General features: G+C 44.6%; 3 protein-coding genes across 10 annotated transcripts in view; 1 reads left to right on the forward strand and 2 right to left on the reverse strand.

Annotated features, from left to right (window-relative positions):
- Window positions 1–6,016, reverse strand: part of LOC131954827 (transient receptor potential cation channel subfamily M member-like 2) — a 42,281-nt gene extending 36,265 nt beyond the window's left edge. For 2 of the 3 annotated variants that reach the window (XM_059318638.1, XM_059318620.1), the window contains exons 1-10: window positions 5,596–6,016; window positions 4,466–4,571; window positions 3,780–3,965; window positions 3,318–3,548; window positions 2,991–3,168; window positions 2,424–2,601; window positions 1,871–2,018; window positions 1,314–1,404; window positions 916–1,046; window positions 565–756 (exon numbers count right to left, since the gene is read on the reverse strand). In XM_059318638.1, coding sequence (XP_059174621.1) covers window positions 565–756; window positions 916–1,046; window positions 1,314–1,404; window positions 1,871–2,018; window positions 2,424–2,601; window positions 2,991–3,168; window positions 3,318–3,548; window positions 3,780–3,965; window positions 4,466–4,571; window positions 5,596–5,741 — 1,587 coding nt within the window. In that variant the 5' untranslated portion in view covers window positions 5,742–6,016. The remainder of the gene's footprint in view (window positions 1–564; window positions 757–915; window positions 1,047–1,313; window positions 1,405–1,870; window positions 2,019–2,423; window positions 2,602–2,990; window positions 3,169–3,317; window positions 3,549–3,779; window positions 3,966–4,465; window positions 4,572–5,595) is intronic. The other variant, XM_059318629.1, reaches the window with a different exon arrangement.
- Window positions 6,017–11,564: 5,548 nt separating this feature from the next.
- LOC131955082 (uncharacterized) lies at window positions 11,565–18,588 on the forward strand. 6 transcript variants are annotated; one of them, XM_059319044.1, is made up of 4 exons: window positions 11,565–11,647; window positions 12,296–12,360; window positions 12,792–13,045; window positions 17,670–18,584. In XM_059319044.1, the coding sequence occupies exons 3-4, from the start codon at window positions 12,811–12,813 to the stop codon at window positions 17,999–18,001; spliced, it is 567 nt and encodes a 188-aa protein (XP_059175027.1). In that variant the 5' UTR covers window positions 11,565–11,647; window positions 12,296–12,360; window positions 12,792–12,810; the 3' UTR covers window positions 18,002–18,584. The 6 variants fall into 6 exon arrangements, with proteins under 6 accessions (XP_059175027.1, XP_059175069.1, XP_059175054.1 ...); XM_059319071.1 differs by having other exon boundaries at window positions 11,641–11,673; XM_059319051.1 differs by lacking the exon at window positions 11,565–11,647 and adding an exon at window positions 11,668–11,752.
- Window positions 18,589–19,199: 611 nt separating this feature from the next.
- LOC131956700 (DNA-directed RNA polymerase I subunit RPA2) overlaps window positions 19,200–26,691 on the reverse strand; it is a 53,059-nt gene continuing 45,567 nt past the window's right edge. The window contains exon 31 of the mRNA XM_059321261.1: window positions 19,200–19,462. Coding sequence (XP_059177244.1) covers window positions 19,238–19,462 — 225 coding nt within the window. The 3' untranslated portion in view covers window positions 19,200–19,237. The remainder of the gene's footprint in view (window positions 19,463–26,691) is intronic.

Here is a 26,691-nt window from a genome sequence, read left to right on the forward strand (position 1 = left end):
CTGGAGAGTTTAGGATAGGTGGGGGTGGTTTAGGATAGGTGGGGGATGGTTTAGGATAGGTGGGGGTGGTTTAGGATAGGTGGGGGTGGTTTAGGATAGGTGGGGGATGGTTTAGGATAGGTGGGGGATGGTTTAGGATAGGTGGGGGTGGTTTAGGATAGGTGGGGGTGGTTTAGGATAGGTGGGGGATGGTTTTGGATAGGTGGGGGTGGTTTAGGATAGGTGGGGGATGGTTTAGGATAGGTGGGGTGGTTTAGGATAGGTGGGGGATGGTTTAGGATAGGTGGGGGATAGTTTAGGATAGGTGGGGGATAGTTTAGGATAGGTGGGGGATAGTTTAGGATAGGTGGGGGATAGTTTAGGATAGGTGGGGGATAGTTTAGGATAGGGGGATGGTTTAGGATAGGTGGGGGATAGTTTAGGATAGGTGGGGGATAGTTTAGAATAGGTGGGGGATAGTTTAGGAGAAGACAAATGAACCACTACCCCTCCCCATAAAGACATGCAACCCCCCACCCATGCAGACAAACGAACCACTCCCCCCCCCCCTGTAGACCGACATACCACTTTCTCCCCTAGTATGGTCTCGAGACAGATGCTGGCGAAGAAGTCCTTGTCACAGCACCGCTCGTACAACATCTCCAGACGCTTGTGGTTCAGGTACTTGTGCAGGATGAAGCCGCGGTCGAGGAAAAGTTCCACAAACTTCTCCCTGTCTGGTCGCAGGAGAACTTGCTGGAACAAATGTTCGTCTACCTGCCGTTGTCATGGGAACAAAGAGCAGAGTTGGCCGATCAAATCGTTAAGAATTCAAACTCAAACCCTAACCGCATACATCCGACTTTAAAAGCTTCTAACTAAAATGTGTGATTTTTGTTTGAGTAAGTTGAATCAAGGTTTGTAAGTTTGAGTGACCGTGAACTTGTTAGCGCTGAACTTGTCAAACAGCTCGGAGACGGCCAAGTCCGGCTGCATCCAGTCAATGATCAACTGCATCTTCCCCTGCAGCTCCTCCATTGTCGGCACCTCGGACTGGGTGCTGTGGGCTGGGGGGGGGGGGAGGGAGGGAGGGGAAATAAGAAAGGGTTAGTCGAAATCTCAGGATGTAAATCTAGTCGTTTCTTTTCTGGAAATACACAACTTGCAGAAGAATAAATGTAAGCATCAACTTACAGAGGAACAAATGTACGCATCAACTTACAAAAGAACATATGTAAGCATCAACTTACAAAAGAACAAATGTAAGCATCAACTTACAGAAGAACAAATGTAAACATCAACTTACAGAGGAACAAATGTACGCATCAACTTACAGGTGAGGACGGCAGTTAAAATCACTTTGCTCAGGTCCTTGAGCTCCAGGCTAGTGTTTCTCTCCACTACTGTCATCAGCTGACTGTCACCCTGACATGACATGACATACTGTCATCACCTGACTGTCTCCTTGACATGACATGACATATTGTCATCAGCTGACTGTCTCCTTGACATGACATGACATACTGTGATCAGCTGACTGTCTCCTTGACATGACATGACATACTGTCATCAGCTGACTGTCACCCTGACATGACATGACATACTGTGATCAGCTGACTGTCTCCTTGACATGACATGACATACTGTCATCAGCTGACTGTCACCCTGACATGACATGACATACTGTCATCAGCTGACTGTCACCTTGACATGACATGACATACTGTCATCAGCTGAATGTCACCCTGACATGACATACTGTCATCAGCTGACTGTCAACCTGACGTGACATGACATGACATACGCTGCTCATCACAGTCGTGTCACAGGTCATGTCGTGTCAAAGGTCATGTGCTGTCGTCGTTTTGTATGGCGAATGTAATGAACTCACTTGTGTGGCGAATGTAATACATTGTAGAATCTTGTCTCGGTACTGATTTCTGCTGAGGCTGTTGTCTCTAAACTCCTCAGGGAAAACATCGGTCAAACGCTTGAGCAGCTCCGTCTTGACATAGGCAGCGTAACCCTCTACACCATACCTGGGGACGTGCTGGACATCTCGTGGCTGCTGGACGACAGACAGACAGACAGACAGACAGACAGACAGGCTGACAGACAGGCTGACAGACAGACAGACAGGCTGACAGACAGACAGACAGACAGGCTGACAGACAGGCTGACAGACAGACAGACAGGCTGACAGACAGACAGACAGACAGGCTGACAGACAGACAGACAGGCTGACGGACGGACAGACAGGCTGACAGACAGACAGACAGGCTGACAGACATACAGGCTGACGGACGGACAGAGAGGCTGACAGAGGGACAAACAGACAGACGGATGGAGGGACAAACAGAAAGATGGAGGGACAAACAGACAGACAGACAGGCTGACGGAGGGACAAACAGACAGACAGACGGACGGACAGAGAGCAGACTTACGATTCTTGGGTGGCCCTAAAGGCGAAGGCCAACAAACTGGCCGCCTTGCCCTGGCCACCGATGACGATGACGGGGATGTTTTTCCTCAACAAGGTCATGACCCGGTCAATGTCGTCCAGACCGCCCTGAATCAAAACCCCAATCAAAGGGGTCGACACAACGGGGGTCTCGCTCTCACCTGGGGGGGGGGGGGGGCAAGGTAAGGGGTGGTGAGACAACGTGTAGGAGGTGGTGAGACAACGTGTAGGAGGTGGTGAGACATCGTGGTGAGACAACGTGTAGGTGGTGGTGAGACAACGTGTAGGTGGTGGTGAGACAACGTGTAGGTGGTGGTGAGACAACGTGTAGGAGGTGGTGAGACAACGTGTAGGAGGTGGTGAGACAACGTGGTGAGACAACGTGTAGATGGTGGTGAGACAACGTGTAGGTGGTGGTGAGACAACGTGTAGGTGGTGGTGAGACAACGTATAGGTGGTGGTGAGACAACGTGGTGAGACAACGTGTAGATTGCTGAATGTCGAGAGCCGGGCCATGAGCCATCCATTGACGGCGCCAGCTGTTACTCGCCTGTAAAGAGCGTCCTGTCTGTGCGGCGCATGAGCCGGATCTCTAGCTTGTGAACAAAGTTGGAGACGGCCGACAGCCCCATCTCCTCGCTCGTCACAAACAGGTGCGTCAGGTTGGGATTCAACATCTTCTGCGCATGCGTGTCCTCCAGCTGCAGGGTCAAGGCTTCCTTCAACGGCTGAAACATCACGTGACCAAGTTGTTTGTGCTGTTGTCTGTCTGTCCGTCTGTCTGCCTGTCCGTCCGTCTGTCTGTCTGTCTGTCCGTCCGTCTGTCTGTCTGTCCGTCCGTCAGTCGGTCCGTGCGTCTGTCTGTCTGTCCCCTTACCACTTTAGCCATGAGTTCTGATACCAGACCAGGACTGAGTGAGTTTGAGGAAATGACCCCCATGACGATGAGTTCCGGCAGGACGTTATCCGACAGGAACCGGACGACCGTCTGCTCCGTGGCCAGGATCTTGCGCCGGCTCTTCTCCCTGACCACAGCCTCGCCCACCAGTGCCGTCAGCTCGCTGTTCCTGCCGTCAGTCAGGATCCACATCTCCGTCAGGGTGGCCGCCTCAAGGGGACATTTTTTAAAATTTCACGTTTGAACAATAAGCTTTTATGTAAAAATGCACTAAAAAGTAGAACAAATGATTTTCTTTAAATTTAAATAACTATGAAGAAAATGAGAGCTTTAATGAGTACTTTCTGTAATGTTTTTAATACATTTGTTCTTGGTGGTTTTCAACTCTGTCAGTGTAATCAAGCGATGTGATCAAAGCCTGCCTAGAACGACGACACCTACCTTCATCAAACCGTCCTGAAAGTCCTCTATGTCCTTTGACCTCTTCCAGGGCTGGAAGTGCTGGCTGTTGCTGATGATGGAGAGGACCAGGCGGGGGGGTTTGAGGCCCCAGACTCGCGTCAGGTCGCTGGCCAGCCGCTCCACCTGCTCCCCGCTGTCTTCACACACCAGCATGTACTTGGTCTCCTGGGTCAATCACATGGGTCATGTGGGTCACATGGGTCATGTGGGTCGCGTCTAATCGTTCACGTGTGATTGTCAGTTGTCATCATGTCAGTTGTCATCATGTCAGTTGTCATCATGTCAGTTGTCATCATGTCAGATGTCATCATGTCAGATGTCATCATGTCACATGTGAGGACATTTTAAAACTTCCTAAATTTTTGTCTCCACCACACACAGCTTTTTTACGGCCATCAAGTCCATCTCACAGACGTGACCCACTTTCAGACATGACCCACTTTCAGACATGACCCACTTTAAGAAATGACCCACTTTCAGACGTGACCCACTTTCAGACGTGACCCACTTTCAGATGTGACCGACTTACAGAATTGACCCACTTAAAGACATGACCCACTTACAGACGTGACCCACTTACAGACGTGACCCACTTACAGACGTGACCCACTTACAGACGTGACCGACTTACAGAATTGACCCACTTAATGACGTGACCCACTTACAGACTGGAGCGAGTCCTCACTCACAAAGCGTATGACGCCGCCCAGCGTCTGTGACGTGGACGTGTTTCTCGCGCGCTGCTCTTTGGTGGCACGAGACAGTCGTCTGCTGGGAGGGAAATATGGTGGGCTGTTTTATGGTGGGCTTTTTTATGGTGGGCTGTCTTATGGTGGGCTGTTTTATGGTGGGCTGTCTTATGGTGGGCTGTCTTATGGTGGGCTGTTTTATGGTGGGCTGTTTTATGGTGGGCTGTTTTATGGTGGGCTGTTTTATGGTGGGCTGTTTTATGGTGGGCTGTATTATGGTGGGCTGTCTTATGGTGGGCTGTTTTATGGTGGGCTGTTTTATGGTGGGCTGTTTTATGGTGGGCTGTTTTATGGTGGGCTGTCTTATGGTGGGCTGTTTTATGGTGGGCTGTTTTATGGTGGGCTGTTTTATGGTGGGCTGTATTATGGTGGGCTGTCTTATGGTGGGCTGTTTTATGGTGGGCTGTTTTATGGTGGGCTGTTTTATGGTGGGCTGTTTTATGGTGGGCTGTTTTATGGTGGGCTGTTTTATGGTGGGCTGTCTTATGGTGGGCTGTCTTATGGTGGGCTGTTTTATGGTGGGCTGTCTTATGGTGGGCTGTTTTATGGTGGGCTGTTTTATGGTGGGCTGTTTTATGGTGGGCTGTTTTATGGTGGGCTGTCTTATGGTGGGCTGTTTTATGGCGGGCTGTTTTATGGTGGGCTGTTTTATGGTGGGTTGTCCAAATGACCAAACGGACTGACCAATAAATGACCAAACGGACTGACCAATAAATGACCAAACGGACTGACCAATAAATGACCAAACGGACTGACCAATAAATGACCAAACGGACTGACCAATAAATGACCAAACGGACTGACCAATAAATGACCAAACGGACTGACCAATGAATGACCAAACGGACTGACCAATGAATGACCAGACGGACTGACCAATAAATGACCAGTCGGACTGACCAATAAATGACCAGACGGACTGACCGATAAATGACCAAACGGACTGACCAATAAATGACCAGACGGACTGACCAATAAATGACCAGACGGACTGACCAATGAATGACCAGACGGACTGACCAATAAATGACAAGAGCCGGACTTACCTCTGCGTCTCCACATTTTCCGACCAGACGCCACCTGCCGCCTGCTCCATGCTCAGCTGGGTCTCCTCGTTTGTGGGAACGGTGATCACGTGATCTGGCTGGCCCGTCTGCTTCTTTCTGTAGAGCCAATTCAAGAGCCATTCCATCCGCGACAGCAGCCTGTCTTAAGGTGATGTCTAGACTTAGCCGCCTGTCTTAAGATGGTGTCTAGACTTAGCCGCCTGTCTTAAGATGGTGTCTACACTTAGCCGCCTGTCTTAAGGTGATGTCTTGACTCGGTAAGTTGTTTTCGCTTCTATCAACCTTTCTCAACAGATGATGTCTGTGTTCTGTGTCGTCTTACACAAGTGTTCAACATGGCACAATCTGGTGCAGCTGGTGCGAAATTCCAAGCAGATTTATTTATAGAAGTGCTTATATCGGTTATCTGAAGACGAAAGAAACGACTTGCTTATTTCGAGCAACGAGGATCTATATTTAGTTTCTATTTATAGACGTAGAGTCGATATATTTTTACAATTTTTTAAAGGAAATTAGGCTGAGTTCAAACAATACTATTTTTACAAACTTTTATTTAGTTCACAACGTCTGTTTTTTTTTTGTGGGTTTGTGGCAAATCTTGTAACTCATTTTTGACCCACTTTTAATGCAGCGATTTCATTCAAACTTTCTAGATATGTTCCACTTTGATGACAATACAAGTATCTATTTTTTCATTTAATTAGATGTTTCCGGCCAGTCTGGGGAGCTGTGGTTCACGCTGCATGTTGTTTGGTCACGGTTGGTCGCCCTTATATCGACCACGTAGAAGGGGCAGACAACTGTCTTTTAGAGATCGCAATCTGCTGTTCGGGTTTTCAAGAAAACTATAAATAGGATAAAATACTTCATCTATAGATCTATACTAGACTACCCGTTATCTAGTTAGATAACTTTGGGTTTCGGGGGGTCATCCATAAATGACATCACGTCTGCCAGCACTTTTCATCCCAAAATAACCAGACCCCACATTCAAAAAGACGATTTTGTTTTATTTTAAAAACTCTACCAAACTCTACTTCACCTGCCCAGTGCCCCGCCAAGTCTCAGACATGGTCGTATTTTTAAAAAAGCGATTCCGGCCGAGCATGGCTCTGACCACACTATCACTTCATATGCTGAGAACATAGAAACAGGTGAACTCTACTTCACCTGCCCTGTGCCCCGCACAGGTTAATCTACCTATGAATAAATCATTAAATTAATTAACGTCTTTAAATAAATGTCTGATTAACAGTCTGTCTGCAAACAAAAATTGTTCTCTACCTACATACTATTTTACATTCCCCCATATATAGCAGTTTCCTTACAGTACCAAATCAGACAAACAAACAAACAAATAAATATTCAAAATGTAAACAAACTTGAGTTTTAGTAGTATATAGATAGATGAAATTTCGTAAACATACCAGAAGCGATACTCCAGTTTATAGACACACATGTGAGCAAACTTTTTAAAAGAATTTTTTTTTTAAAATGATTCCTCTAAAGAAAAAGTTTTTTTTTAAAAATCAATCTGAAGAAAAAAAGTCTTTAAAAATAATTAATCTAAAGTATTCTAAAGGAAAAAGTTTTTTAAAAAATAGAAGAAAATAAGTTAGCCTGATGTGTAGTGATATGAGCTGTATTATTTGAAGCCTGCTGGTATACAAATTTATAGTCAAAGGGAAATAGTCGAGCATTTATTTTTTTCCATTTAGCAAAAATATGAGTACTCGTCCTTTCCAATTTAATGTTTACCTATATATTATTTTATTCTTAATTATTTAAAGATTGCAACCGATGATAAATCGTGTCAAATGTGTTAAAAAAAATGTATAGAAAAAAGTGTGAGAATCTTGAAAATACAAATTTAAAAATGCGAAATATGCCATCTAAATAAATATCTTACAACGCTGGTTATTAAAATATTCTCTAACGTAGGTCGGAGACAGTACTGTAAATATTTTTTAGCGCAATTCCCATACTGACAATTGCGATTATTAATTCGTTATTTCTGGATGGATGGATGGATGGATATGTGTCCGCAGCTTTAAGTCGTATCTCCTCCTCAACTAAGCAATATCGAGGACTAGTTCCAAAAGCAAATATGTTAAGCAAGTTCCGAGGATGATTGTGGGCCAAAACAATTCCCGGAATTCCTTCCAGGATTTCCCGGAAAAGCCAAACACCTCGAAAAAATGCCATATCTCGGCAACCAGACCACTTAGCGACTTGAAACATTTACCAATCGATTCCTGCCATAATTTAGAACAATATTGCCGAAGAAAGTTTTCAAAAATATCCTTTCGTTCGGTCACAAAAAATTAATTAAGGAAATAGCGCTTAAATTGTCACTAGACTTTTTATTAACTTGTTTTCTTTTTAGTGACTGAAGATCGATTGCACTTAGATATTTTATATTAAATTAAATTATTAGTTAACTTATTATTAATTAAATTAAAATAACTTCAGTCACTAAAATAAATTTATAATGCCCTCTCCGTTTGACAATATTTTAAAATTTAATAACCAGCGTTATTTTAAAATAGTTTTAAAATGGTGTGCTACTCTTGGTTTACTAGGGGGAAATGTTTTTTAATAGTTAATTCCCTTATATTACTATTTTAAGACTAATGATGCGACTTTTTTTTTTTAAAAAAAAAAGCAAAATTTGGTAAAAAATTGATTTTCAAAAAGTGCCATTTTTCAGAACCCATATTTTCTAAACTAAATAACATAGAAGTGTAGAAATGTGTATAGTTGCTGCAAAGTTTGTAATATATATGCCCAATTTTTGTCAGTTATCTAAAATGAGAATTTCTAAGGTAAAAAATATTTGAAAATGACAAGAATGCGTTTTTGGTGATTTTTATTTTCATAAGTTGTTTTTTTTTTTTTTTTTTTTGGTGCTTTGGGCATAGTATAACTCTAAAATTATTATGTAGGTAACATTAATAGGAAGGATGTGTTCATTATTTTCAAAATTCACACGAGTTAAAATATTATTTTAAAAAATGCCCCATTTATCTAGTGCAGGAGAAACAGAATCTAAATTTAGTGGAGTTGTAATGTAAATAATATACGAGAAAGTAAAAATACCAGATTTCGACTTATCTAGGTAAAAACTCCATTTTAGCGTATTTTATTCTCCACTTGTCGTTTACCTCCAGTTTAGCGTATTTATTATAATAACCGAAACACGCAAAAACATTAGGAAAACACGATTTATTTATTTGTATTGTATTGTTGTTTTCACAAATGAATAAAAAGGAATATTTAAAAACACGACTTGTTTATTTGTATTGTATTTTTTTAAAGGCATTTTTCTCATGGCGAAACTGATACACTGTTTTGTATTTATGTTATAAATGTACAAACTGTGTTTTTTAATTTGACAGTTTTGCCAAAACTGAAAAAAATATTATTTTACTATAAAGTTGTATGTTATTTAAATTCATAGTAAATCTACCATCCTTCCCAATATTTTGATATAGATCTATGTATCAAGTATGATTTTTTGTATGAGTAAATTTCTGACTTTTAAAAAAAATAATGCTGTGGGGTTGTCCATAAATGACGCCACACTCGTAGGGGAGAGGGGGGTCCGCAATTTTGTGACGGTAAGTGACGAAGGGGGAAGGGGGCAGAGGCGTAGCGACCCTTGCCGGGGACAAACTTTTCAATTTATTTTTCCAACCCATTTTGGCGCCCCCTAAGGTCGGCGCCCGGGGACATATGTACCCCCCCCCCCCCCGCTACGCTACTGGAGGGGGTAGGTAAAAATCGTTTTTAAAAAGCGTGAATTCATTTATGGATGATCCCTTATGCCTTTTAATACTTTTATTCTGTTAGTTGAAATTGGAACACTTATTTGTACAAAGTGTGCATCTCTATTTTTGCAACCAACAAATAAAGCATTTCAGTCAGTCTCTTTGTTGTTTTTATTCATTTGTTAAAACAAAAATACAAAACAAATAAATAAGTCGTGTTTTTTGAATATTCATTTTTATTCATTTATGAAAAAACAACAATACAATACAAACATTAAATTCGTGTTTTCCTAATGTTTTGGTGTGTTTCGGTTATTATAATAAAATACGCTCAACTGGAGGTAAACAAGCAACGGAGAATAAAACACGCTAAAATGGAGTTTTACCGACATAGATTATAATTTTTATGCTTATAGCACAACTAGAAGTAGTGAATTATTTTTTTTTTAAAACCGCAAAAAATTACCCTAAAACGCACTTTTTCGCCAGTTTGGACTACCTACTACAACCTGTGTCGTACATTCACGCTGTTGGTGTCAAATAATTGTGTAGTCAAAGGGATGTAACACAGTTATTGTTTTTATTTTGTTGTTAAACCAGAGTGTTTTCCCTTTCTTCTTTTATTATTTCCTAACCTAAATGATGTTATTTATAGTAATTACTGTACATTTTGGAGATTATATATTAAAAGTAGGAATTTTTGTTTAATTTTTAAAAAAAAACCAAAACAAATAAAATCTAATTTCTTTTTTTGAAAAGTGGGAAACTACTGGAATGAAGAATATTTTTTTCTAAATATCTTGTTCATTACCATAGCTACAAATAAACCGTTCGTGATCTCCCCTAAACTTTCTCGAATATTCTTATATATATATAAGAATATTCTTATTCGGGATATAGTTATGATTTTTAATCCATTTTAAATACTTAAACTTTTTAAAATAGAATCTCATAGAAAAAAGAATTGCGCACCAAGCGAACACCAAATAAACATGTTCATAATATTGCGCAATATTATTAGTACTTTATAAATTTACATGCGTTTTTTGAGACATCGGAAATAGCGTCAACGGAAATTACTCAAAATTTGAAAGAAGGTAAAGAATTAGATCTTTTACTTACTTGTGAAATTTCATTTATCTATCTCAAATAGTACTCAAGTTATAGGCTTTTTAAAAATTCAAAGTAGAAAAAGTACCACTTCCAGTTATCGGAAATCGCTCAAACGTTGATAGGAATCTACGACTTTGATAAAATACTAATAGATCTATATGAAATTTCATCAAACTAGCTGTAACGGTACACAATTTATCGTGTAAATTTATAAAGTACTAATAATATTGCGCACTATTATGCACATTTTGTTTTGGCGTTCGCTTGGTGCGCATTTTTTTTCCTACTAGATACTTTTCTATTTTTAAAAGTTTAAGTAAACAAAAATCATGTCTATTCCGAGTTGCCATCCCACGTAGTGTTATATTAGAAAATTCGATAATGTTTAGGGGAGATCACTCCCGGTTTATTATGTTGGTATTTTTAAAAAAAAAAACGGCATTTGAAATCGCATGAAGATAAAAAATTACTTTCGTGCTAATTATGCTATACCTTCAATCTTTAAGAAATTCAGATCAATTTACGTCCTATCGTTTCTTATGTTTTGATAAATGGGTTCAATGTGTTTTGACTTTGTGGCGTATAGTTTCATGTTTTGTGATGTTATATATATATATATATATATATATATATATATATATATATATATATATATATATATATATATATATATATATATATATATAAATATATATATAGCCTATATATATATATATATATATATATATAACCCTAACCATAGCCTAAACTCTAACCCCAACCCAAGCCCTGTCCTGGAGTTAATGGAGGGGGGGGGGGAATTGATGGAGGGGGGGGGGGGGGAATCAAAACAAAAGATAATTACAATTTCCGAGTTGCTTTCCTTTTTAATCTAAAAAAAAGATTTTACTTCACCCACAATTAAGCACATTACATTTTAAACACCAATAAATGTCTCTAAAAGGTTTACAAGTACATTTAACGACTCTGTAAATGACTTAAAAATTCAATACACAATGGGCAATTATTCTCAATATTACGTGTTAAATTTTATAAAGCACCGTTTTGAATTTCTAAATTGTCGTCCTTAGCAGGAACTTGTTTATTTTAGAAGGCAAATATTCGATTTTATTTACCTGGCAACAAGGGAGGCTACGCTGAAAGTTTAGGTAAACAAATTATAATCAAATTAAAAGTAAATGTAGACTCTAGACTAGTCTAGACCCATATCTAGACTGATTTAAGTTCATTTTATAAAATATTATATACACCTGGTATATTTGCAGACACACACACACACAAATTACAAAGTATTAGGCCTATACATTTTTTTTTTACTAAAGAAGTTTAAAAGAAGGCCTAATTTTTTTAATATTAGGCCTACTAATTAAAAATAAAAGTTAAAGAGTTAAAAAGTGACTAGATCTATCTACCTATACTGTCCTATACCTACTACACTAGACCTAGCTACTAGAATAACTAGATTCTAATAATTCTATCTAGGCCTGCTTATTAATATTATAAATAAAAGTAGGCCTGGTCTAGATCAATAGACTCTATTCACTATTGGCATATTATCATATTACATTTTTTTTTCTAAATGATTAAGTAAATCATATTTTTTGAAAATTATTTGTGTTCACTTTGTATTGTTGGGTTTTTTTTTTAATAGATCTAATTCTAATCTAGATCTACGGTGAACACAAAATTATGTTTGTCAATTTTGAAATCACTAGACTAAAACTATTTGACGTGAATGTACTTATTATCATAATCTATTTGATAGAAAATGAACTAAAATTATATATAATACACAGGATATCACATCATATCAATATTAAGCGCATGATTAAACCAAACGCCTATAAATCTAAAAATTAAGGTAAGTTTAATATATTCCTTTACCTTAAAGTTTAAGAGTTTATTCCTGGCTAAATATATAAAATAAGCTCTCTAATAATTGAATCAAAATTGACCACCTGAGATAGCCAACTTTGACCTGTTGCCTCATGGCGTTGACTTGACTGGCTGCCCCTTTGTCTGGCCAAGTGAAATGTCTGTCAGTCATCTCGTCACAAGCCATCAACCCAAACTTTGCTTTTTAAATTTTGTCATAGATTGGAGACCTCACATTGTACTGTATCCAGAACACCCTTTGTGCCTGCTACCATCTAGCAGTCATAGCACAACACACGCAAGTGACACAACATTGTATTAGTCTTGTTAACCCATTACTAATTACGTATTTTTGATGTGACCTTTTCTTTAAATTTAAAAACAACTCAACAATTCTCATGCTTTTTTTCTCTATAGATTAGAGAGGAAATCCACAATGTTTTCTAGCAAACATGAAGCCCCGCTCAACTTATCCAGAGAAGAAGTTTTTCTCAATGGCAAAGACAAGTCCGTGATATGGACCAGCCCCGCCCATTCTGTTCCCATTTACCCAAGTTGGCAGGAGCTTAGGGCTGTACGCTTTAACCCCAGACTCACACGCACAGACAACATGGCCGCCCTGGCGGAGGAGGACTGGACCAGGTACCAGGTGCAGGAGCACACGCCCAGTGGTCAGTTCTATTAATAGTTTTATACATGCCCAGTGTCTTTTAAACACATAGTGTTTTGTACACTCCCAGTGTTGTGTCCTACAGGACTGTATGTACACTCCCAGTGTTATGTTATGTCCTACAGGTCTGTATGTACACTCCCAGTGTTATGTCCTACAGGACTGTATGTACACTCCCAGTGTTATGTTATGTCCTACAGGTCTGTATGTACACTCCCAGTGTTATGTCCTACAGGACTGTATGTACACTCCCAGTGTCATGTTATGTCCTACAGGACTGTATGTACACTCCCAGTGTTATGTCCTACAGGACTGTATGTACACTCGCAGTGTTATGTTGTGTCCTACAAGTCTGTATGTACACTCCCAGTGTTATGTCCTAAAGGACTGTATGTACACTCCCAGTGTTATGTCCTACAGGACTGTATGTACACTCCCAGTGTTATGTCCTACAGGACTGTATGTACACTCGCAGTGTTATGTTGTGTCCTACAAGTCTGTATGTACACTCCCAGTGTTATGTCCTAAAGGACTGTATGTACACTCCCAGTGTTATGTCCTACAGGACTGTATGTACACTCCCAGTGTTATGTCCTACAGGACTGTATGTACACTCCCAGTGTTATGTCCTACAGGTCTGTATGTACACTCCCAGTGTTATGTCCTACAGGACTGTATGTACACTCCCAGTGTTATGTTGTGTCCTACAGGACTGTATGTACACTCCCAGTGTTATGTCCTACAGGTCTGTATGTACACTCCCAGTGTTATGTTGTGTCCTACAGGACTGTATGTACACTCCCAGTGTTATGTCCTACAGGTCTGTATGTACACTCCCAGTGTTATGTTATGTCCTACAGGTCTGTATGTACACTCCCAGTGTTATGTCCTACATGTCTGTATGTACACTCCCAGTGTTATGTTATGTCCTACAGGTCTGTATGTACACTCCCAGTGTTATGTCCTACAGGACTGTATGTACACTCCCAGTGTTATGTTATGTCCTACAGGTCTGTATGTACACTCCCAGTGTTATGTTGTGTCCTACAGGACTGTATGTACACTCCCAGTGTTGTGTCCTACAGGTCTGTATGTACACTCCCAGTGTTGTGTCCTACAGGTCTGTATGTACACTCCCAGTGTTATGTCCTACAGGACTGTATGTACACTCCCAGTGTTATGTCCTACAGGACTGTATGTACACTCCCAGTGTTATGTCCTACAGGACTGTATGTACACTCCCAGTGTTATGTCCTAAAGGACTGTATGTACACTCCCAGTGTTATGTCCTACAGGACTGTATGTACACTCCCAGTGTTATGTCCTACAGGTCTGTATGTACACTCCCAGTGTTATGTCCTACAGGTCTGTATGTACACTCCCAAAGTTATGTCCTACAGGACTGTATGTACACTCCCAGTGTTATGTCCTACAGGACTGTATGTACACTCCCAGTGTTATGTCCTACAGGACTGTATGTACACTCCCAGTGTTATGTCCTACAGGACTGTATGTACACTCCCAGTGTTATGTCCTAAAGGACTGTATGTACACTCCCAGTGTTATGTCCTACAGGACTGTATGTACACTCCCAGTGTTATGTTGTGTCCTACAGGACTGTATGTACACTCCCAGTGTTATGTCCTACAGGACTGTATGTACACTCCCAGTGTCATGTTATGTCCTACAGGTCTGTATGTACACTCCCAGTGTTATGTCCTACAGGTCTGTATGTACACTCCCAGTGTTATGTCCTAAAGGACTGTATGTACACTCCCAGTGTTATGTTGTGTCCTACAGGACTGTATGTACACTCCCAGTGTTATGTCCTACAGGTCTGTATGTACACTCCCAGTGTTATGTCCTACAGGACTGTATGTACACTCCCAGTGTTATGTCCTACAGGACTGTATGTACACTCCCAGTGTTATGTCCTAAAGGACTGTATGTACACTCCCAGTGTTATGTTGTGTCCTACAGGACTGTATGTACACTCCCAGTGTTATGTCCTACAGGTCTGTATGTACACTCCCAGTGTTATGTCCTACAGGACTGTATGTACACTCCCAGTGTTATGTCCTACAGGACTGTATGTACACTCCCAGTGTCATGTTATGTCCTACAGGACTGTATGTACACTCCCAGTGTTATGTCCTACAGGTCTGTATGTACACTCCCAATGTTATGTTATGTCCTACAGGACTGTATGTACACTCCCAGTGTTATGTCCTAAAGGACTGTATGCACACTCCCAGTGTTATGTTGTGTCCTACAGGACTGTATGTACACTCCCAGTGTTATGTCCTACAGGTCTGTATGTACACTCCCAGTGTTATGTCCTACAGGACTGTATGTACACTCCCAGTGTTATGTCCTACAGGACTGTATGTACACTCCCAGTGTCATGTTATGTCCTACAGGACTGTATGTACACTCCCAGTGTTATGTCCTACAGGACTGTATGTACACTCTCAGTGTTATGTCCTACAGGACTGTATGTACACTCCCAGTGTCATGTTATGTCCTACAGGACTGTATGTACACTCCCAGTGTTATGTCCTACAGGTCTGTATGTACACTCCCAATGTTATGTTATGTCCTACAGGACTGTATGTACACTCCCAGTGTTATGTCCTAAAGGACTGTATGTACACTCCCAGTGTTATGTTGTGTCCTACAGGACTGTATGTACACTCCCAGTGTTATGTCCTACAGGACTGTATGTACACTCCCATTGTTATGTCCTACAGGTCTGTATGTACACTCCCAGTGTTATGTCCTACAGGACTGTATGTACACTCCCAGTGTTATGTCCTACAGGTCTGTATGTACACTCCCAGTGTTATGTCCTAAAGGACTGTATGTACACTCCCAGTGTTATGTTATGTCCTACAGGACTGTATGTACACTCCCAGTGTTATGTCCTACAGGACTGTATGTACACTCCCAATGTTATGTCCTAAAGGACTGTATGTACACTCCCAGTGTTATGTCCTACAGGTCTGTATGTACACTCCCAGTGTTGTGTCCTACAGGACTGTATGTACACTCCCAGTGTTTTGTTGTGTCCTACAGGTCTGTATGTACACTCCCAGTGTTATGTTATGTCCTACAGGACTGTATGTACACTCCCAGTGTTATGTCCTACAGGTCTGTATGTACACTCCCAGTGTTATGTTATGTCCTACAGGACTGTATGTACACTCCCAGTGTTATGTTATGTCCTACAGGTCTGTATGTACACTCCCAGTGTTATGTCCTACAGGACTGTATGTACACTCCCAGTGTTATGTTATGTCCTACAGGTCTGTATGTACACTCCCAGTGTTATGTTATGTCCTACAGGACTGTATGTACACTCCCAGTGTTATGTCCTACAGGTCTGTATGTACACTCCCAGTGTTATGTCCTACAGGACTGTATGTACACTCCCAGTGTTATGTCCTACAGGTCTGTATGTACACTCCCAGTGTTATGTCCTACAGGTCTGTATGTACACTCCCAGTGTTATGTCCTACAGGTCTGTATGTACACTCCCAGTGTTATGTCCTACAGGACTGTATGTACACTCCCAGTGTTATGTCCTACAGGTCTGTATGTACACTCCCAGTGTTATGTCCCACAGGACTGTATGTACACTCCCAGTGTTATGTCCCACAGGACTGTATGTACACTCCCAGTGTTATGTCCCACAGGACTGTATGTACACTCCCAGTGTTGTGTCCTACAGGACTGTATGTACACTCCCAGTGTTATGTCCTACAGGACTGTATGTACACTCCCAGTGTTATGTCCTACAGGACTGTATGTACACTCCCAGTGTTATGTCCTACAGGACTGTATGTACACTCCCAGTGTTATGTCCTACAGGTCTGTATGTACACTCCCAGTGTTATGTCCCACAGGACTGTATGTACACTCCCAGTGTTATGTCCCACAGGACTGTATGTACACTCCCAGTGTTGTGTCCTACAGGACTGTATGTACACTCCCAGTGTTATGTCCTACAGGACTGTATGTACACTCCCAGTGTTATGTCCTACAGGACTGTATGTACACTCCCAGTGTTATGTCCTACAGGACTGTATGTACACTCCCAGTGTTATGTCCTACAGGACTGTATGTACACTCCCAGTGTTATGTTATGTCCTACAGGTCTGTATGTACACTCCCATTGTTATGTCCTACAGGACTGTATGTACACTCCCAGTGTTATGTCCTACAGGACTGTATGTACACTCCCAGTGTTATGTCCTACAGGACTGTATGTACACTCCCAGTGTTATGTCCTACAGGACTGTATTTACACTCCCAGTGTCATGTTATGTCCTACAGGACTGTATGTACACTCCCAGTGTTATGTCCTAAAGGACTGTATGTACACTCCCAGTGTTATGTCCTACAGGACTGTATGTACACTCCCAGTGTCATGTTATGTCCTACAGGACTGTATGTACACTCCCAGTGTTATGTCCTAAAGGACTGTATGTACACTCCCAGTGTTATGTCCTACAGGACTGTATGTACACTCCCAGTGTTATGTCCTACAGGACTGTATGTACACTCCCAGTGTTATGTTATGTCCTACAGGACTGTATGTACACTCCCAATGTTATGTCCTACAGGACTGTATGGACATTCCGTCGGCACACAGCCCTCAGGTGTCCCCAGTCTGCGCCTCAATGGCTACACTCGCCACCTCCAGGGGACACCACCCCGGGATATTTTCCTCTACAGGTGGCCCAAGGCTGATGGATGGATGCCCCCAGCACGGGCCCCCAGGGGAGAGTACTACTCGTACTACCACGAAGCTCTCGAGGCGGAGAGGTTTATGAGGAGTCGGCTGCTGCCCATGAGAGAAAAACTCTCAGCTTTTGATGTGCCAAGAATAACATCACTCAACTGTCGACAGGTGCATCATGATGTTGATGTCACTCTAGGTGGTGGGCTGTCATAAGGAGTCGATCTATCCAACATCAGGCCCTCTCAGTTTCCCTGAGGTTATCACATCAACATCCCAAGATTGTCTCAACATCCCCAATGGCAACATGTCTCAACATCCTGGCAGCATATCTCAACATCCCCAACATGTCTCAACATCCTGGCAACATGTCTCAACATCCCCAATGGCAACATGTCTCAACATCCTGGCAACATGTCTCAACATCCTGGCAACATGTCTCAACATCCCCAATGGCAACATGTCTCAACATCCTGGCAGCATATCTCAACATCCCCAACATGTCTCAACATCCTGGCAACATGTCTCAACATCCCCAATGGCAACATGTCTCAACATCCTGGCAACATGTCTCAACATCCTGGCAACATGTCTCAACATCCCCAATGGCAACATGTCTCAACATCCTGGCAGCATATCTCAACATCCCCAACATGTCTCAACATCCTGGCAGCATGTCTCAACATCCCCAACATGTCTCAACATCCTGGCAACATGTCTCAACATCCCCAATGGCAACATGTCTCAACATCCTGGCAACATGTCTCAACATCCTGGCAACATGTCTCAACATCCCCAATGGCAGCATATCTCAACATCCCCAACATGTCTCAACATCCTGGCAGCATATCTCAACATCCTGGCAACATGTCTCAACATCCCCAACATGTCTCAACATCCTGGCAGCATGTCTCAACATCCTGGCAACATGTCTCAACATCCCCAATGGCAACATGTCTCAACATCCTGGCAACATGTCTCAACATCCTGGCAACATGTCTCAACATCCTGGCAACATGTCTCAACATCCTGGCAACATGTCTCAACATCCTGGCAACATGTCTCAACATCCCCAACATGTCTCAACATCCTGGCAGCATGTCTCAACATCCTGGAAACATGTCTCAACATCCCCAACATGTCTCAACATCCTGGCAGCATGTCTCAACATCCTGGAAACATGTCAGACAGTTTATTACCAGGCCAAACATTAAAAGTTTTGTTCCAACTTGTTTTTAGTCATTAGCAACATGTGTGATGGACTGGAGGGGTGGGGGTGCTTGATGGACTGGAGGGGTGGGGATGCTTGATGGACTGGAGGGGTGGGGGTGCTAGATGGACTGGAGGGGTGGGGGTGCTTGATGGACTGGAGGGGTGGGGGTAAATACAAATTGCAATTAAAAAGGCTTGAAAATGTGAGAGTACAAATTTATTGCCAAGAATGTGTGGCTGTCAAATATTTGGTTTGACCTGTAAGTTGACCTTGACCCCTACACTTGCCATCTCTGCCAGAAGGTACCTGAACACATAGGGTACACTGACAGGCTGTATGGTGTCACGACGCTGACAGTGTTGGCACACAACCTGGTGGCAAAACTTTGTCCTTGACCTCGTCTCTTCCGCCTTCTCAACCAGTAGGGGCGACAGTAGAGTCATACACCGCCTGCACAGGTAGGCCTGAAAAATAGAGGGGCGATAGTAGAGTCATACACCGCCTGCACAGGTAGGCCTGAAAAATAGAGGGGCGACAGTAGAGTCATACACCTCCTGCACAGGTAGGCCTGAAAAATAGAGGGGCGACAGTAGAGTCATACACCTCCTGCACAGGTAGGCCTGAAAAATAGAGTCAGTAGGGGCGACAGTAGAGTCATACACCGCCTGCACAGGTAGGCCTGAAAAATAGAGGCAGTAGGGGCGACAGTAGAGTCATACACCGCCTGCACAGGTAGGCCTGAAAAATAGAGTCAGTAGGGGTGACAGTAGAGTCATACACCGCCTGCACAGGTAGGCCTGAAAAATAGAGTCATACACCATAGGTAGGCCTGAAAAATAGAGTCATACACCGCCTGCACAGGTAGGCCTGAAAAATAGAGGCAGTAGGGGTGACAGTAGAGTCATACACCGCCTGCACAGGTAGGCCTGAAAAATAGAGTCAGTAGGGGTGACAGTAGAGTCATACACCGCCTGCACAGGTAGGCCTGAAAAATAGAGTCAGTAGGGGTGACAGTAGAGTCATACACCGCCTGCACAGGTAGGCCTGAAAAATAGAGTCAGTAGGGGTGACAGTAGAGTCATACACCGCCTGCACAGGTAGGCCTGAAAAATAGAGTCAGTAGGGGTGACAGTAGAGTCATACACCGCCTGCACAGGTAGGCCTGAAAAATAGAATCAGTAGGGGTGACAGTAGAGTCATACACCGCCTGCACAGGTAGGCCTGAAAAATAGAGTCAGTAGGGGTGACAGTAGAGTCATACACCGCCTGCACAGGTAGGCCTGAAAAATAGAGTCAGTAGGGGTGACAGTAGAGTCATACACCGCCTGCACAGGTAGGCCTGAAAAATAGAGTCAGTAGGGGCGACAGTAGAGTCATACACCGCCTGCACAGGTAGGCCTGAAAAATAGAGGGGCGACAGTAGAGTCATACACCGCCTGCACAGGTAGGCCTGAAAAATAGAGGGGCGACAGTAGAGTCATACACCGCCTGCACAGGTAGGCCTGAAAAATAGAGGGGCGACAGTAGAGTCATACACCGCCTGCACAGGTAGGCCTGAAAAATAGAGGCAGTAGGGGCGACAGTAGAGTCATACACCGCCTGCACAGGTAGGCCTGAAAAATAGAGGCAGTAGGGGCGACAGTAGAGTCATACACCGCCTGCACAGGTAGGCCTGAAAAATAGAGGCAGTAGGGGCGACAGTAGAGTCATACACCGCCTGCACAGGTAGGCCTGAAAAATAGAGTCAGTAGGGGTGACAGTAGAGTCATACACCGCCTGCACAGGTAGGCCTGAAAAATAGAGTCAGTAGGGGTGACAGTAGAGTCATACACCGCCTGCACAGGTAGGCCTGAACAATAGAGTCAGTAGGGGTGACAGTAGAGTCATACACCGCCTGCACAGGTAGGCCTGAAAAATAGAGTCATACACCATAGGTAGGGGCGACAGTAGAGTCATACACCGCCTGCACAGGTAGGCCTGAAAAATAGAGGGGTGACAGTAGAGTCATACACCGCCTGCACAGGTAGGCCTGAAAAATAGAGTCATACACCATAGGTAGGGGCGACAGTAGAGTCATACACCGCCTGCACAGGTAGGCCTGAAAAATAGAGGGGCGACAGTAGAGTCATACACCGCCTGCACAGGTAGGCCTGAAAAATAGAGGCAGTAGGGGCGACAGTAGAGTCATACACCGCCTGCACAGGTAGGCCTGAAAAATAGAGTCAGTAGGGGTGACAGTAGAGTCATACACCGCCTGCACAGGTAGGCCTGAAAAATAGAGTCAGTAGGGGTGACAGTAGAGTCATACACCGCCTGCACAGGTAGGCCTGAAAAATAGAGGCAGTAGGGGCGACAGTAGAGTCATACACCGCCTGCACAGGTAGGCCTGAAAAATAGAGTCAGTAGGGGTGACAGTAGAGTCATACACCGCCTGCACAGGTAGGCCTGAAAAATAGAGGGGCGACAGTAGAGTCATACACCGCCTGCACAGGTAGGCCTGAAAAATAGAGGCAGTAGGGGCGACAGTAGAGTCATACACCGCCTGCACAGGTAGGCCTGAAAAATAGAGGCAGTAGGGGCGACAGTAGAGTCATACACCGCCTGCACAGGTAGGCCTGAAAAATAGAGTCATACACCATAGGTAGGGGCGACAGTAGAGTCATACACCGCCTGCACAGGTAGGCCTGAAAAATAGAGTCAGTAGGGGTGACAGTAGAGTCATACACCGCCTGCACAGGTAGGCCTGAAAAATAGAGTCAGTAGGGGTGACAGTAGAGTCATACACCGCCTGCACAGGTAGGCCTGAAAAATAGAGTCAGTAGGGGTGACAGTAGAGTCATACACCGCCTGCACAGGTAGGCCTGAAAAATAGAGTCAGTAGGGGTGACAGTAGAGTCATACACCGCCTGCACAGGTAGGCCTGAAAAATAGAGTCAGTAGGGGTGACAGTAGAGTCATACACCGCCTGCACAGGTAGGCCTGAAAAATAGAGGGGTGACAGTAGAGTCATACACCGCCTGCACAGGTAGGCCTGAAAAATAGAGGCAGTAGGGGCGACAGTAGAGTCATACACCGCCTGCACAGGTAGGCCTGAAAAATAGAGTCAGTAGGGGTGACAGTAGAGTCATACACCGCCTGCACAGGTAGGCCTGAAAAATAGAGTCAGTAGGGGTGACAGTAGAGTCATACACCGCCTGCACAGGTAGGCCTGAAAAATAGAGGGGCGACAGTAGAGTCATACACCGCCTGCACAGGTAGGCCTGAAAAATAGAGTCATACACCATAGGTAGGGGTGACAGTAGAGTCATACACCGCCTGCACAGGTAGGCCTGAAAATTAGAGTCAGTAGGGGTGACAGTAGAGTCATACACCGCCTGCACAGGTAGGCCTGAAAAATAGAGTCAGTAGGGGTGACAGTAGAGTCATACACCGCCTGCACAGGTAGGCCTGAAAAATAGAGTCAGTAGGGGTGACAGTAGAGTCATACACCGCCTGCACAGGTAGGCCTGAAAAATAGAGTCAGTAGGGGCGACAGTAGAGTCATACACCGCCTGCACAGGTAGGCCTGAAAAATAGAGGGGCGACAGTAGAGTCATACACCGCCTGCACAGGTAGGCCTGAAAAATAGAGGGGCGACAGTAGAGTCATACACCGCCTGCACAGGTAGGCCTGAAAAATAGAGGGGCGACAGTAGAGTCATACACCGCCTGCACAGGTAGGCCTGAAAAATAGAGGCAGTAGGGGCGACAGTAGAGTCATACACCGCCTGCACAGGTAGGCCTGAAAAATAGAGTCAGTAGGGGTGACAGTAGAGTCATACACCGCCTGCACAGGTAGGCCTGAAAAATAGAGGCAGTAGGGGCGACAGTAGAGTCATACACCGCCTGCACAGGTAGGCCTGAAAAATAGAGGCAGTAGGGGCGACAGTAGAGTCATACACCGCCTGCACAGGTAGGCCTGAAAAATAGAGTCAGTAGGGGTGACAGTAGAGTCATACACCGCCTGCACAGGTAGGCCTGAAAAATAGAGTCAGTAGGGGTGACAGTAGAGTCATACACCGCCTGCACAGGTAGGCCTGAAAAATAGAGTCATACACCATAGGTAGGGGCGACAGTAGAGTCATACACCGCCTGCACAGGTAGGCCTGAAAAATAGAGGGGTGACAGTAGAGTCATACACCGCCTGCACAGGTAGGCCTGAAAAATAGAGTCATACACCATAGGTAGGGGCGACAGTAGAGTCATACACCGCCTGCACAGGTAGGCCTGAAAAATAGAGGGGCGACAGTAGAGTCATACACCGCCTGCACAGGTAGGCCTGAAAAATAGAGGGGCGACAGTAGAGTCATACACCGCCTGCACAGGTAGGCCTGAAAAATAGAGGCAGTAGGGGCGACAGTAGAGTCATACACCGCCTGCACAGGTAGGCCTGAAAAATAGAGGCAGTAGGGGTGACAGTAGAGTCATACACCGCCTGCACAGGTAGGCCTGAAAAATAGAGTCAGTAGGGGTGACAGTAGAGTCATACACCGCCTGCACAGGTAGGCCTGAAAAATAGAGTCAGTAGGGGTGACAGTAGAGTCATACACCGCCTGCACAGGTAGGCCTGAAAAATAGAGTCAGTAGGGGTGACAGTAGAGTCATACACCGCCTGCACAGGTAGGCCTGAAAAATAGAGTCAGTAGGGGCGACAGTAGAGTCATACACCGCCTGCACAGGTAGGCCTGAAAAATAGAGGGGCGACAGTAGAGTCATACACCGCCTGCACAGGTAGGCCTGAAAAATAGAGGGGCGACAGTAGAGTCATACACCGCCTGCACAGGTAGGCCTGAAAAATAGAGGGGCGACAGTAGAGTCATACACCGCCTGCACAGGTAGGCCTGAAAAATAGAGGCAGTAGGGGCGACAGTAGAGTCATACACCGCCTGCACAGGTAGGCCTGAAAAATAGAGGCAGTAGGGGCGACAGTAGAGTCATACACCGCCTGCACAGGTAGGCCTGAAAAATAGAGTCAGTAGGGGTGACAGTAGAGTCATACACCGCCTGCACAGGTAGGCCTGAAAAATAGAGTCAGTAGGGGTGACAGTAGAGTCATACACCGCCTGCACAGGTAGGCCTGAAAAATAGAGTCATACACCATAGGTAGGGGCGACAGTAGAGTCATACACCGCCTGCACAGGTAGGCCTGAAAAATAGAGGGGTGACAGTAGAGTCATACACCGCCTGCACAGGTAGGCCTGAAAAATAGAGTCATACACCATAGGTAGGGGCGACAGTAGAGTCATACACCGCCTGCACAGGTAGGCCTGAAAAATAGAGGGGCGACAGTAGAGTCATACACCGCCTGCACAGGTAGGCCTGAAAAATAGAGGGGCGACAGTAGAGTCATACACCGCCTGCACAGGTAGGCCTGAAAAATAGAGGCAGTAGGGGCGACAGTAGAGTCATACACCGCCTGCACAGGTAGGCCTGAAAAATAGAGGCAGTAGGGGCGACAGTAGAGTCATACACCGCCTGCACAGGTAGGCCTGAAAAATAGAGTCAGTAGGGGTGACAGTAGAGTCATACACCGCCTGCACAGGTAGGCCTGAAAAATAGAGTCAGTAGGGGTGACAGTAGAGTCATACACCGCCTGCACAGGTAGGCCTGAAAAATAGAGGCAGTAGGGGCGACAGTAGAGTCATACACCGCCTGCACAGGTAGGCCTGAAAAATAGAGTCAGTAGGGGTGACAGTAGAGTCATACACCGCCTGCACAGGTAGGCCTGAAAAATAGAGGGGCGACAGTAGAGTCATACACCGCCTGCACAGGTAGGCCTGAAAAATAGAGGCAGTAGGGGCGACAGTAGAGTCATACACCGCCTGCACAGGTAGGCCTGAAAAATAGAGGCAGTAGGGGCGACAGTAGAGTCATACACCGCCTGCACAGGTAGGCCTGAAAAATAGAGTCATACACCATAGGTAGGGGCGACAGTAGAGTCATACACCGCCTGCACAGGTAGGCCTGAAAAATAGAGTCAGTAGGGGTGACAGTAGAGTCATACACCGCCTGCACAGGTAGGCCTGAAAAATAGAGTCAGTAGGGGTGACAGTAGAGTCATACACCGCCTGCACAGGTAGGCCTGAAAAATAGAGTCAGTAGGGGTGACAGTAGAGTCATACACCGCCTGCACAGGTAGGCCTGAAAAATAGAGTCAGTAGGGGTGACAGTAGAGTCATACACCGCCTGCACAGGTAGGCCTGAAAAATAGAGTCAGTAGGGGTGACAGTAGAGTCATACACCGCCTGCACAGGTAGGCCTGAAAAATAGAGGCAGTAGGGGCGACAGTAGAGTCATACACCGCCTGCACAGGTAGGCCTGAAAAATAGAGTCAGTAGGGGTGACAGTAGAGTCATACACCGCCTGCACAGGTAGGCCTGAAAAATAGAGTCAGTAGGGGTGACAGTAGAGTCATACACCGCCTGCACAGGTAGGCCTGAAAAATAGAGGGGTGACAGTAGAGTCATACACCGCCTGCACAGGTAGGCCTGAAAAATAGAGGCAGTAGGGGCGACAGTAGAGTCATACACCGCCTGCACAGGTAGGCCTGAAAAATAGAGTCAGTAGGGGTGACAGTAGAGTCATACACCGCCTGCACAGGTAGGCCTGAAAAATAGAGTCAGTAGGGGTGACAGTAGAGTCATACACCGCCTGCACAGGTAGGCCTGAAAAATAGAGGGGCGACAGTAGAGTCATACACCGCCTGCACAGGTAGGCCTGAAAAATAGAGTCATACACCATAGGTAGGGGTGACAGTAGAGTCATACACCGCCTGCACAGGTAGGCCTGAAAAATAGAGTCAGTAGGGGTGACAGTAGAGTCATACACCGCCTGCACAGGTAGGCCTGAAAAATAGAGTCATACACCATAGGTAGGGGCGACAGTAGAGTCATACACCGCCTGCACAGGTAGGCCTGAAAAATAGAGTCATACACCATAGGTAGGGGCGACAGTAGAGTCATACACCGCCTGCACAGGTAGGCCTGAAAAATAGAGTCAGTAGGGGTGACAGTAGAGTCATACACCGCCTGCACAGGTAGGCCTGAAAAATAGAGGCAGTAGGGGCGACAGTAGAGTCATACACCGCCTGCACAGGTAGGCCTGAAAAATAGAGTCAGTAGGGGTGACAGTAGAGTCATACACCGCCTGCACAGGTAGGCCTGAAAAATAGAGTCAGTAGGGGTGACAGTAGAGTCATACACCGCCTGCACAGGTAGGCCTGAAAAATAGAGGGGCGACAGTAGAGTCATACACCGCCTGCACAGGTAGGCCTGAAAAATAGAGTCATACACCATAGGTAGGGGTGACAGTAGAGTCATACACCGCCTGCACAGGTAGGCCTGAAAAATAGAGTCAGTAGGGGTGACAGTAGAGTCATACACCGCCTGCACAGGTAGGCCTGAAAAATAGAGTCATACACCATAGGTAGGGGCGACAGTAGAGTCATACACCGCCTGCACAGGTAGGCCTGAAAAATAGAGTCATACACCATAGGTAGGGGCGACAGTAGAGTCATACACCGCCTGCACAGGTAGGCCTGAAAAATAGAGTCATACACCATAGGTAGGCCTGAAAAATAGAGTCATACACCATAGGTAGGCCTGAAAAATAGAGTCATACACCATAGGTGGTAGGAGAAGGTGTATCATACACCA

The sequence above is a fragment of the Physella acuta genome, unplaced genomic scaffold (genome assembly GCF_028476545.2).
Source record: "Physella acuta isolate Inbredline_101_S28 unplaced genomic scaffold, ASM2847654v3 ptg000079l, whole genome shotgun sequence".
In the NCBI taxonomy this organism is placed as follows: Eukaryota; Metazoa; Mollusca; class Gastropoda; family Physidae; genus Physella; species Physella acuta.

Excerpts from the sequence above, each read along its gene's own strand:
- LOC131955082 (XM_059319044.1), top strand. The coding sequence starts at position 12,811 with ATGTTTTCTAGCAAACATGAAGCCCCGCTCAACTTATCCAGAGAAGAA. Across the intron at positions 13,046-17,669 it reads GCAGGAGCACACGCCCAGTG|GACTGTATGGACATTCCGTC; the intron begins GTCAGTTCTATT and ends TATGTCCTACAG.